Source organism: Sinocyclocheilus rhinocerous, unplaced genomic scaffold, assembly GCF_001515625.1.
Source record: "Sinocyclocheilus rhinocerous isolate Xijiao unplaced genomic scaffold, SAMN03320098_v1.1 scaffold1993, whole genome shotgun sequence".
NCBI lineage: Eukaryota > Metazoa > Chordata > Actinopteri > Cypriniformes > Cyprinidae > Sinocyclocheilus > Sinocyclocheilus rhinocerous.
Window position 1 is genome coordinate 222,523 of NW_015665016.1, and position 13,330 is coordinate 235,852.

At 37.1% G+C, this 13,330-nt stretch overlaps 2 protein-coding genes across 3 annotated transcripts in view; both read left to right on the forward strand.

Moving 5' to 3' along the window:
- The first annotated feature begins 2,014 nt into the window (after positions 1-2,014).
- LOC107730936 (gap junction alpha-9 protein-like) lies at positions 2,015-5,774 on the forward strand. 2 transcript variants are annotated; one of them, XM_016541900.1, is made up of 2 exons: positions 2,015-2,348; positions 3,909-5,774. In XM_016541900.1, the coding sequence occupies exons 1-2, from the start codon at positions 2,299-2,301 to the stop codon at positions 5,416-5,418; spliced, it is 1,560 nt and encodes a 519-aa protein (XP_016397386.1). In that variant the 5' UTR covers positions 2,015-2,298; the 3' UTR covers positions 5,419-5,774. The 2 variants fall into 2 exon arrangements, with proteins under 2 accessions (XP_016397386.1, XP_016397387.1); XM_016541901.1 differs by lacking the exon at positions 2,015-2,348 and adding an exon at positions 2,385-2,552.
- A 2,160-nt stretch (positions 5,775-7,934) lies between these two features.
- LOC107730935 (ras-related GTP-binding protein C-like) overlaps positions 7,935-13,330 on the forward strand; it is an 8,302-nt gene continuing 2,906 nt past the window's right edge. Inside the window, exons 1-3 of the mRNA XM_016541899.1 lie at positions 7,935-8,276; positions 10,185-10,388; positions 11,314-11,513. Of these exons, the coding sequence (XP_016397385.1) occupies positions 8,100-8,276; positions 10,185-10,388; positions 11,314-11,513 (581 nt within the window). The 5' untranslated portion in view covers positions 7,935-8,099. The remainder of the gene's footprint in view (positions 8,277-10,184; positions 10,389-11,313; positions 11,514-13,330) is intronic.

Sequence of the window (13,330 nt, forward strand, 5' to 3'; positions counted from 1 at the left end):
AATTTATGACTAACAGAACGTTCCGGTACAAACCAGAATTTGGGTCGTGAATCAAATCAATGCATGAGGCTCCTACCCCTGGAATAATATGTATTAATCTAATTCTGGGCAATTTTTAGAACTTAATTGACAGTCTGGGGCTGTGTTTTCAACTAAATGTTCATCAAAAGTTTAATTCTTTGACCCCGAGTAACACAGAAATGTGATCGGCCACCACCACCACATTCCCCTGCTGCCCCTGCCTCCCACAACCAGATGCTTCATGTTCCAATCTATTGTTAGATGTAGAAATGCATAATAAGTTTGGGTTCATTAAGATTGTTTTTTGAAAAAAAATGTAATTGAGCAAGGATGCATTCAATTAATCAAAAGCGATGGTAAAGACTTGTACAGTTTTACAAACAAATACATTTTAAACTTTCTATTTATCAAAGAATCCTGAAAGAAGTCTTCCACAAAAATATATAGCAGCACAGCTGTTTTCATCATTGATAATAAGAAATGTTTCTTGAGCACCAAATCAGTATATTATAATGATTTCAGAAGGATCATGGTACACTGAAGACTGGAGTTATAGCTGCTGTGTAATCAGTTTTGCCATCACAGCAATACATTTAATTATGTAAAATATAATAATTTAATTTAAAATTGAATTACTATATATATTAATCACTATAAAACATTAATTGAATATTTTAATCATTTTAAATAATTAAATGACATAAAATATATTACATAAATAACAGTTTCTTTTTAAATTGTAATACTATTTCACATTGGAAGTCATGGCCTAATGGTTAGCGAGTCGGACTCGTAACCCAAAGGTTGTGGGTTTGAGTCTTGTACCGGCAGGGATTGTAGGTGGGGGGAGGGAATATACAGCGCTCTCTCCCACCTTCAATACCATGACTGAGGTGCCCTTGAGCAAGGCACTGAACCCCCAACTGCTCCCCAGGTGCTGCAGCAAAAAAATGGCTGTCCACTGCTCCGGGTGTGTGTTCACTGCTCTGTGTGTGCACCTTGGATGGGTTAAATGCAGAGCACTAATTCCAAGTCACTTTCAATATTACTGTTTTTACAGTATTTCTAATCAAATGTAGCCTTGGTGAGCATAAGAGACTTCTTTCAAAATCATAAAAAAATCGTACAGACCTCAAACTTCTGAAAGGTATCGTATATATTTAGCTTTTATGCAATATGGTCATTTTGTTCTTGCTGACCCCATCTACAATGGATGTGTTGACATATAATGATATATAAGTGATGTACGCTTAAATCTTAATTTAAGTTTAGGAGCAGACTAGAATGGTGTTTTAATATGTTATTTTTTCTTTCTTTTTAAAAAAAAAAAATATTATTATTAATATGATCATGGAAGGTCGTAAAATAGTTAAATTTTAATCTGGGAGCACATCAGGGAGCATAAAATGCATTCAAGCCAACCTAATATGCCTCTCTTTTTAAAATACCAAAGTTTTAATTTAGTTATTCATTAAAATCATGCCTAGTATGAATCAGATTGTGTAATGAAGAGGCTCACTCACTACGTTAAATAGGGCTTGCCTGATATGCCCCTAAATAGATGTCGCAGGATGAATCCAACCAACAGCGTATACTTAGTGAGCGTAATGGGATTGCACCATTGATTTCTTTTAAAAGGAATAAAATATCACCACAGCTAGCAGAGACAACGTAATTACATTGGGCTGGACCCAGCAGAGTATGAAATCGGACATGACCGATTGATTGCTTCCCGAAGTATTGACTACAAAATGTAGTGCCAACACGTGGCCAAATGCCATTAGAAAGCGTTGCGCTTAGCTGTGAACAATTTCATGGAATAAACAATAATTATCAGCCTTTTGCTGTTTTATTCAACATTTCACCAATTAAAACAAGTCATTGTTTTGGTTATATGTGCTGCTTCTCCATTTCTCTATACAAAACGTGGAAATCCACCAGTAGACGCGCGCGTGCGTTTAGTTCAGGCTTGCGCTTACAGTTGAGCTATTTTTGCAACTCAGCAAGAAAAGGGGAAACGGGTAACGGGTAGCGGGTGTTAACTAGCAATCAAACATGCAAGACCGTATACTCCGATTAAGAGCGGGTGCATAAGAGCATGAACATACTGACATACAGAAGCAATGCGCTTGCCAACAGACCCGTGCGTATTCGGAAACCTTCTTTTGGTGCCAACAGAGAGAAAAGAAGGGGTCACAAAAGTTCAGGTGATATGCTGCGTCAGATGTGCAGGTCACCAACGATTTTTAAATATTTTGGCGGCCTCGTCGCGCTTGTATGACCCGCGGGGATTTCAAGCACCGGCAGTCTGCGCATACTGCTGTAAGGTAAATGGCATCGCTTACAGTATTGATTTCTCCTGCATGACTATAAGTTGGCACCAATAAGACCTGCTTGTTTTGCGTTTAGTCGAGACCTTTAACAATGACCAGTATGACATGAGTCTAGCTTTTTGCACTTAAAGTGTAGGCGTTGGAGTAGCTTTTGAGTTGCCATGAAGACTTACTTAACTTCCTCCTTGTTTTTTTAAGGTATGTTGGTGTTTACTATGTTTACTTTTAACAAGATGCTTAGAACGTCGACACCGCAATGCACTGATTGATTGTATTTTGTAGCACTGCATGTTTTCTTTCTTTTTTCTTTTTTTTTTTTTACTATTTAATAATTTGAATAGTATTAAGACTGCTGTAATTATACCTGATATCAATTAAAAAGTTTGTAATTATATAATTAATAAAAAAAAAATTTTTTTTTAGATTGTTAAATTCAGGTCTAAATTAATTTTTTTTTAAAGATAAAAGTAAAAATATATTATTATTATTATTATAAGCTTTCTGCATTTTCACTCTTTTCAAAACTGTAAATATATAATAAAAAAAAGAATAATTATACCCAAATTATACCATACACCTGGGACCATTTGTAAACATTTAAAAAATCTTTCATTGAAAAACTCATTTTGATCTACCATTACTCTGAATTTTGTTGGGGTGATTTAAGTGTTTATGAATGAATTTTACCATACACCTTACTACTTTTATGCTTGTGATGGAGACTTTGTGTTCTTGCATCAGTAGTTTCAGTCTCGCATTCAATTTTTGTGTCTATTTCTTATGTTATTTCTTCCTAGTTTTGAAATAAGTCTCCAATGGTTTATGCATTTATATAAATATATTAGGTTGCAAGATGTTCATATTTGCTCTGGGAAAATGTCAGTTTAAAATAAAAGTGACAGTAATGATGAAAGACGTATGCTGTAAAATCATTTAATAGTCTGGTACTTCTTTTTTCAATGCATGAAAATGCGACCCACAGTCTATTTTTTTTTCTTTTGACATTTTTAAATTATTTTCTTTTTTGGAGGTTTTCAGATACAATTGAAAGACAACTAACAAACACAAAATATATAGAAGGGACATTAAATTAGATTGCATATGGTGACACACTGTTATCTACAGATATTATGAAATACAAACATAAATGTTTCTATTTTAGGGTTTGATGGTATGTAGCAATGCAATGGCAAATCAAGTCTCTAAGTATAAAAAGAATGGGGACCAAATTTAGTTGAACGTTTCAGTTCTTACAAATAATACAGCATTTCACAGATGCTATTTTTCCATATTGAAGTAGGCTATGTTGTTAGCAGATTCCGCCAGAGGTTTATTGAAAGTTTTGGTCTGTCTTTCCATTTGAGTTAAAATAGTTTTATTTTGCTTTAGTCTGTGAAATGAGTAAGACAGTTTCTTGGTGTTTGGATATAGCTAGTGTAGTCAAGTCTCCAAGTAATGCTACTTTAGGACACATTCCGACCAAAAGTGTTGAACGTGTTGGCAGAGCCCCAGTCCATTTTCATGATTCTTGCTCCTTAATCCCTCTCTTAACAGACACAAACATGCCAGAGTAAAGATGGGAGACTGGAACTTTCTTGGTGGGATTTTGGAAGAGGTGCATATCCACTCCACCATGGTGGGGAAGATCTGGCTGACCATCCTCTTCATCTTCCGCATGCTGGTGCTTGGGGTGGCAGCGGAGGATGTGTGGAATGATGAACAGGCTGACTTTATCTGCAACACCGAGCAGCCTGGTTGCCGCAATGTGTGCTATGACAAGGCATTCCCCATTTCCCTCATCCGCTACTGGGTGCTGCAGGTCATTTTTGTTTCTTCACCCTCGCTAGTGTACATGGGCCATGCTCTCTACCGCCTCCGTGCCCTTGAAAAAGAACGGCAGCGCAAAAAATTGGCACTGAGACGTGAACTCGAGACCGTGGATGTAGAGATGGCGGAGATACGACGCAAAATAGAGCGTGAGCTTCGGCAGATTGACCAGGGGAAGCTGAACAAAGCTCCGTTGAGGGGGTCTCTTCTGCGCACCTACGTGGCTCACATAGTCACCCGCTCGGCCGTAGAGGTGGGTTTCATGACCGGACAATATGTTCTGTATGGGTTTCAACTATATCCGCTCTACAAATGTGAGCGGGAGCCCTGCCCGAATGCGGTGGATTGCTTTGTATCTCGACCCACTGAAAAAAGCGTCTTCATGGTGTTCATGCAATGCATAGCTGCCATCTCATTGTTTCTCAACATCCTGGAGATCATGCACCTGGGCTACAAGAAGCTTAAAAAGGTCATCTTGAACTACTACCCACAGCTGAGGGACGATCTCGATGACAGCTACTATCCCAACAAGCTGAAGAAAGATTCGGTGGTGCATCAGACATGCTTCGGCACCTCCACTGGCCACAAGGCCACCATTGCATCTGCACCTTGTGGATACAACCTTCTTCTTGAGAGACCACCTGATGGAACCGCCTACCCTCCTTTGATCAACCCATCCTCTGCTTTCTTGCCTGTTCAGGGTGATTTGCCAGCTAAAGATGGTTCTGATGCACCAAAGTACTCGCAGAATAGTCACACGAAGCACAACAGCAATTCCAACAACACCAGCAGTGATACGTGTTCACCGCCTTGCAACTCCGTCACACCGCCGAAACAAGACGAAGGGGAAGATTCTGTCCACCCTCCACCTCTGCTCAAGAAAGGCCAGGATTCTAAGACTTCAGACTACACCAGGGAATCTTCTCACACATCATCCGGCATGGGAAAGAAGCCATGGAAGGTCAGTGCACCCTGGAACTGCTCAACGGTTGTAGAAGGTAATGGATCAGACACGGATTCCCTGGAAGGAGCTAAGGCCCGCTGTCCTTACGCCGCTGTGCGGGCACGTACTTCATCCAGATCTGATTCCAAAATGAGCAGGCCCACCTCTCCTGATTCAATAGAAGAATCTAGCTCTGAGTCACGGCATAGTCCACGAGCATCACCAAGCCATTGCGCCTCATTGGCCAGCAGTTCCAGTAGCAGACGAGCAGCTCCTACAGACTTACAGATATGAGAAAACTTCATTATATACAGTACATTCACTATTGATGGTAGCCATGTCATTTGCACAGTTATATAGTGATGGAAAATGACTCCAATCTCAGACTAAAGTTTTATATTCAACTCTTTAATCCTTAATGGATTGTTTATGCTCTCTTTTTACATACATATCAATTTAACAGTACACACTGACAGTATATTGAATTAACAATAGTAGTATGACTACACTAGAGAGATTGTACGTTTGATTATGCATGCCTTGTTCTCACCTGGACACCTTGTTCTCTTTTTGAGTGCTTCCTGCATCAGAAGTCAAAATGATGTAATGGTAAAAAAAAATAAATAAATTTCAATACATTGTGCTTTAATAGAGCAGCTGTAAAAATCTTCAAAAATTACTGTTGTGAAAAAATTAATTGTTTTATGTGCATATGTCATATTAACAGATGAATAAACTGGTCTGATTTACAGTGCAATTAAGACAGATATCGAATCTTTCTTTAAGTCTGTTTTTTTTCTAAGTGTATGGACACCAGTGTTTCAAAATTATTAGTCTAAGAGAGATTTAACAAGCAAAATAAATAAATTTTACTTATGTTTAATTAGTATTATGATGAGAATTTAGATGATATAAAAAATATGCATAATAGATGTACATATACTGTGCATTATTTAACCACGCACACATGCTTTTATCAGCAAAATGAAGCTAAACCAAAGTTAAGTACCAAAATATCCAACAGTTTCTTTGCACAGGCTTGAAATTAACTTCAAATTAAAATTTAAAATACTTCTTGTATTTAATATGGTTTTGTGCTTTTTTGTATGTTGTCTGTTGCTGTTATTGTCAGCTTAAAAATGTTATTGTCATTGCTTCATGTCACACTATGGTACTAAAGAAAGTTTCTTTAAGAAACTATTCTTGTTCTTGTCTTACACTTAACTATAAAGAGAAGAATCATAAATGGGAAGTGTTACCTCACATTAAAAGGGGACAAACAGCCATTTGAAAGTTGTTATTATTTTAACAACACAGTCCAGTGAATTAATTATACAGCTCAAAACCAGACTATTTTAAGTGCTAACAGCACCATCTACTGGAATAAAGCCTATAGATATGTATTTTGAGTCCTCACACACAAAATATACTTTATACTACGACTTGAGATATTAGCAATTAAATGCTGCTCTAGTTTTCGTGTTAGGAACTAGATCGGTTGTACTTCCTTGCTGTTTTAGAAAAAGAAAGCATGGTTGAATAACAAAACAAACAAAACACAATCCATCTGTCTTCCAAACAGTTGTTCAGATGAACCTGTTTCTTCAGACAGCTCTACATTCCTATTCAACTTTTGAATGGAAAGCTTTTGCTATTATCATTTCAAGAAGTCTTAATTAAGATCCAATCCTTTATACTTTATTTGGTGGTGTCCTAACCACAAAAATATTGTCTTCCCAACACTACGTTGATCAAATGTACCTTTTAAATTTATATTTTATCAATTTAATTGACCTGTGCTGCTAAAAACTGAACTAAAGTGCAAAAGTTTTGTAACCTGACTGAGTCTTCAGTACATCTGTGCATATACATTAGTAAAACAATAACAACATTGGCTTTAGTCTGCCATGTGACACATTGGTCAGTCAATGTTGTTATTGTCTGAAGACCTAACCTTTAATCAGCCTGTCGTTTAACTGGTACACATATGAATTATGTGTGGCATAACTTTCATTATTACATTAAACAACAGACTGTTTAAAGCTTTTGAAATCTAAAAATAGTTGTCCAAATTAAATTGCTGTCTTGATGTCATATGAACATATTTACATGGTAAATAGATATGACCAGAGCATAACAAATGACCAGAGATGTTAATTTCAGTTTACCCATCTGAAAGATGTCTGTGTTACGTCATAACATGTACAACTAACATATTGGCATGCATAATGTTAAAATGGTATATTAACCAATGTATTAAATAATAAATATAGTTAAACAAACAAATAAACAAATAAATAAATATGCTATTGTTTGCAACTTTCTATTTGGTGTTTGACATTGATCAAGCCAACAATTTTAACATTGTAGTTTTCCCACTAGTTACTTATTTATTCATTTATTTGTTATTTTTATTTGCTTTATTTTATTTTTTAAAGAAAGGGCATACAGGTTGTTTCATATCCAAAAAGCAAAATGTAGGCTATGTGCCACTTAGCGTGGACAATGGGATTTAACGAACATTTATAAACGAACATTCATAAACAACATTTAACATTTACCAACAAATCTTTATCAGCATTTCAAGATAAGAAATACCGTTTCAGATGACAGGTCGGAAAAAAACACCCATTCACACAAATCCGTTTGTCAGGTGACCATCAGGCACATGACTTGCAACGATCCCACCCACATTTTAATAGCTTAGTAGAGTGACACTTTATTTATCCAATCAGCATACGAGTTACCGGGCGGCCACCCAATTACACTCGAGTGTCGATTTTAAGTGGGCGTTTCATCCAGAAGGGGAAACGCAAGAGACTGAAGATTTAAAGGAGAATCCATAAGAAGTTTGCTCTCATGTATTTATACGATAACGAGGTTTTACGTTTGTTCGCCAAGCATTAATTTCGTGCTGGTTGGATTACTGAAAATCGGCCAGGTTATATTTTAAAGGGGTTGGGGCGGGGGTTAACATGTCGATCCAGTACGAGGCACCGCTGGCGGACAGTTACGGGGTGGCGGACTCGTTTCCCAAAGATTTCGGATATGGAGAAGAAGGAGACATTGAGGACAGTCCCACTCCCTCCGACAGCAAACCGAGAATCCTGCTGATGGGATTGAGGAGGAGCGGAAAGTCCTCTATCCAGAAGGTAGGAGGAAGAGATGATATTTAGAGCGTCTAGGTTGTCGTTCCCATATGGTCGTTACCCTGCTGACTTCTTAGCCGAGGGAGCTAGAACCGGGTCAGAGCCGTTCCGGGCTGCTGCCTAGCTGTCACTGGGCACGGGCAAGAGCACCACTTAGAGCCCTTACAACCAACCTATTTCTTAAGCAGCGGTGGATTTATGGAGTTGGATGCCATACAGACCAAAATACATCACACTCATTCAGTTGACTAAGAAGGATACATGTAGCATTATGTGCATGCCATGTTAATATTGTGATAACTCACCCGGCATTGATGTGGCACGTGATTTCTTCATTACAAAACCTAAAATGCTTATTCATATATTCATCCTTCACCACACCATCTCAATGCACATTATGTAGCTCATACGTACAGAAATAGGTGACTAGAAGACACTTTTCTGACATTTGGAAGTAGTTATAATTCTTGAGGACGATCAGTTTTCTTTTACTGTCTTTGCGCATCTTTATAAACAAAGGGTATTCATTTCGTATAAATTGCGTGTTAAATGCATCTCGCATGTATTACTTGTGTTGGTTAGGAAATATAGCCATTATAGATGCACTTAGTAATATTTGCTAATTAAAAAAAACGTACAAAAAGTAGTTAACAGCGCTTTTGACAGATTATTAAAATCCTGAGCAATCACATGGGATGAAAACTACACAGTCTACTAGAAAATGCTGTTTTATTGTACATGGAGCGGGTCGCCCCCTCTTGGGCGCTGCCATGGTGATGTCACATGACCTACTGTGTCATGTAATTGATTGAGATTCTACTACTGATAATAACAATAGTAATATTAAAGCTGCAAGCAGTGATGAAAGGGCCCTCGCACCCGGGCTCACCGCCACCCGGTGGCTTTTGGAAAAGAGCAAAGAGTGGGCAATATGCATTTAAAGTGGTAAATATAAGAGGAATATGTCAAAGTCATTTATATGCGCCAAACTTCCTGCTGCCAGCTGGTGGCGCTATGATTATAACTGGACGTTGGCATATAGATGTCTTCAGGCCAAGACTTTTATCAAACATTGCGATTCACTTTGGAGAAGAAGAAGAAGAAGAATAATAAGAAACGGAGCAATTCCAATAGGGTCCTCACACCATCGGTGCTCGGGCCCTAATTAAGTTTGTCTGATATAGCGTTTTAATGAAAACATAAATATAAAAGTACCAAACAGTATAACAAGAAACACCATACAAACAAGCAGTTCCTGTCGGTGTCTGTAGTCATGACTCCCCGCAGTTTCCACGCCATCAGTTGAAGATAAATGCTGCATCATCAAGCACTGAACACGAACACATGACAGTCATAACTGCTGTACCGTGAAACTTCCTTGACGTACCACTTGATCACAGTAAAAAAAAAACTAAAAAGTGTGTAAGCAATGTGTTGTTGTTGTTGTTATTTTTCTGGCAAAGTGACATTAGTGTCTATTTGGCAACAGATGAAGTAAGCGCCTTAATTTGTGATTTAACTTTTATCACTACTGAAACAACAGAAAACCCTTTCAAAACTTATATAATTGTATCATATTTTTTTTGTTTTGACTTTTCATCCATAAATATTAAGTCCAAAACCATTGGTACCATTGGGATGATTATTGTCAGCTAAATGTAATTAAAAAACGTATTGAGTGCATCTTTAAAATGCCTATGATTGGCATGTCTATACGATTTAAGAATGTAAAATTTGAAGCCTCTGAGACTTAAGTCTTGCCACCAGTAAGCTCCTCAAAGTCCATGAAGCATGTGACTTGGCTTTTAGTTTGATTTCACAATTGTCTGACTTTATTACTCTCCCACCGGAGGTGAAACTGGGCACTTTGAGAATGCTTTTTAATGTGTCAAATGTCTTTTGCCTTATTAGGTGGTGTTTCACAAGATGTCCCCCAATGAGACCCTGTTTCTGGAGAGCACCAACAAGATCTATAAAGATGACATCTCCAGCAGCTCCTTTGTCAACTTCCAGATCTGGGACTTCCCTGGACAAGTGGACTTTTTTGATCCAACCTTTGACTACGAGATGATTTTCAGAGGAACTGGGGCCTTGATATTTGTCATCGATGCACAGGTGCAACAAGAAATTCAAATCTTTGACACTAATTAGTGTGCACACCCAAACGACATAGTGATGTAGTTCTGTCAGTAATTCGAGACGGCTTGATTCTTTTGTGAAACGTTATAATTATAAATACTGACCAGGTTTGTCTTATTCATTGGTGGAATATGTAAAGTTTTAAGCAGATTAAACTGGGTTTATCAGTATCTGTTTGTTTATATGATATTTCAAAAAGAAAGTCATTGTTATTAGGCTAATTAATCAATAAAATTGTCATTAAAAAGGAACTATTTTTTATTTTTATAGTATGGAAAAACAAATATTATGGAACTCAACGGGGACCAGAAACTATTTGTTTAACCACATTCTTCTAATATCTTCATTTTTGGGTGAACTGTCCCTTTAATGGTTGTAAATAGTTGGTTTATTTAAATCTTGGCATTGAGTTCAGAAATTCTGGTTTTATTTAATTGAATGTTGTTTGTCATCGAGGCTTAGCTTATTGGATCACATTGGCCTAAAGTAAAAATAGGTACAAGATTGACTTTGTGTTTCTGCTGATACAGGGCAGTCCGTGCTGTTTTCTCTCAGCCCTTCAGTCTTACTTCTAGCTGAAAGTTATTTAAAGTATGGTCGATTAGATTGCAGATTTGTAAACCCTTTTACCAGTTGAAGTCTCAACTACAGCAGTGTGTGATATCACACACACACACACACACAAACAAACAAACAAACAAACAAACAAACAAGAAGAGTTGTTAAAGTTCTGCTATATTCTTGCATCATTTATGTGTATAGTTCTGTTTTATACATTTGTTAAATTGCAATTTACAATTTGTTTGGTAACCTCAAGTACAGCATTTTCTCTAAACCTGGCCAACCTCTACATTGTACATTGGCAACTCATACCATCTTGCATTCTTCCTCTGTATCACAGGATGACTATGTGGAGGCCCTTGGTCGACTCCACCTAACAGTATCACGCGCCTACAGGGTCAACCCAGAGATCAACTTTGAAGTGTTCATCCATAAAGTAGACGGCTTGTCTGATGACCATAAGATTGAGACCCAGCGGGATATACACCAGAGGGCTAACGATGACCTGGCAGACGCCAGTTTAGAGAAACTACATCTCAGGTAAACATTTGCATTTTTATTTCGAATGCTGTTTATTGATTGAAATACTTCTTGACCCATAATATGTGCCACTATTTATGCGATTTGAGAAGATAGAACAGAAATCCTGCTCTGATGTAGATGTGTAGTGATTAAAAAAAATTTAAATTATAATTGGTATTTTTTAATGTGATGTTCTTAATGATTAAATTATTCAGAACAGCTAATTAATTTGTGAATATGGGGAAAATTAATTTCTGAAGTCTGATTGATATTTGTTTCTGGGTTTGTCTATTTTACGTCACTAAAAGCAGAGAAACTGTTAAATCAGAGCCACTCTGGTGTTGACTTGATAATGGGTGTAATGGATTGATGTCGAAAAGTGGTTCTCTAAGGAAATTGTGATATTAGTGTTTTTCATGAGCTCTGTGTTAAATCTCAGCAATTATAGGCATTTGCTAAATTAATTTGGTCAAATTTTAAATAGAGTGCCACTTATGGCTGAATCCGATTACATGTTTTTTTTTTCTGCTTTCTTCACTAATGCTTTAGAATCTCCTGGTACTTTTTACCAAATGTAAAGATGAATATGCAGCTCTCAAATCTCTGATCTAGGAGTGTGTGTGTGCTCAATGGTGCATTATCTGAAAATATTTGCATTTGCATTATTTGTCTGTATCAATCTATGGCGTCTTTGATCACCTCAAATAAATAAATATGCTTTGTTACATAAAAAAAAGTGTGAAACATTTTTAAACGTTTTAGTTGTCCGAAATGTTGAAAAAGTGAAAAAGCATAATTTTTGGTTGCTGTTTAGGTTACTATAGTTTTTGGAAACCAATATGAGTATTTGGATTTTAGCATCTTGTGCCCAGCCTTTCTAGGTATTAACGCTTACACAAATGCATTATTTACGTGCTGAAGCCTTAAAAGCCAGAAGCTTGTTTTCCTTCAGCTCTGTTCAGTACAGCAGTATGAGTGTATGGTTCAAGGAGGCTTGAGTGGTCAGTGTCTCTTGAACAACAGGCAAGTGTGAATTTCATGAATACTTGGCATGTTCTGCATACTGTGATCAGCAGTTTCAGATATATCTGTGTAGGCCTGTCACGATAACAACTTTTTGTTGTGCGATATATTGCCCCAGAAATAATTGCGATAATATCTGTGGTTTTCATAGCTAACACAACCCTGGTAATATGAATGAATTGTTATTTAAGTAGGACAGAATAATGTGTGCTGATTTATTCAGAATTAACCTTAATAATATAATCCTCAAATGAATGTGAATATTAGAATTACTCGCACTGCAGTTTCTCAGTTTTGTCATCTTTAATAATTGGCACCAACTGTCATTTCATACAAGTTGCTCATTATATTTGCACATTAGACCAGTGCGATATTAGAGGATATTTTTTTGTTAAAGGTTGCTGTCAAACACTGCAGAGCCTTTATGCCACTTTTGTTCTGCCAGATTTTGGTTTCCTTTTTTTGGTCTTTGTAACATTTCTGTTCATTGGGCAGCAGATCTGTTTACACTGCAATGTTTGTCTCCCAAATGTGTAGTCTATAACACTGTTTTTACATGAATACCCTACTAAGATGGGCAGTTTGATCAAAAAGTGCATTTAACTGTTTGCCACTCACACATATCCATGTGATATTGCAGTTGTCAGGAGTGGTGTTTAGTCCTGAGAAACGTTTCTTTAGCTACCCTGCAATTTGGTTTGAATAGTTGTACTGTTTACACATGTGCAACAAGGTTTGATCTGTGCCAGATAATGGAAGAAAAAAAAACTTAATTGGTTCACTGTGTAAATGTGGCCATAATGACCCCCCCC

Excerpts from the sequence above, each read along its gene's own strand:
- LOC107730936 (XM_016541900.1), top strand. The coding sequence starts at position 2,299 with ATGACCCGCGGGGATTTCAAGCACCGGCAGTCTGCGCATACTGCTGTA. Across the intron at positions 2,349-3,908 it reads TCTGCGCATACTGCTGTAAG|ACACAAACATGCCAGAGTAA; the intron begins GTAAATGGCATC and ends CTCTCTTAACAG.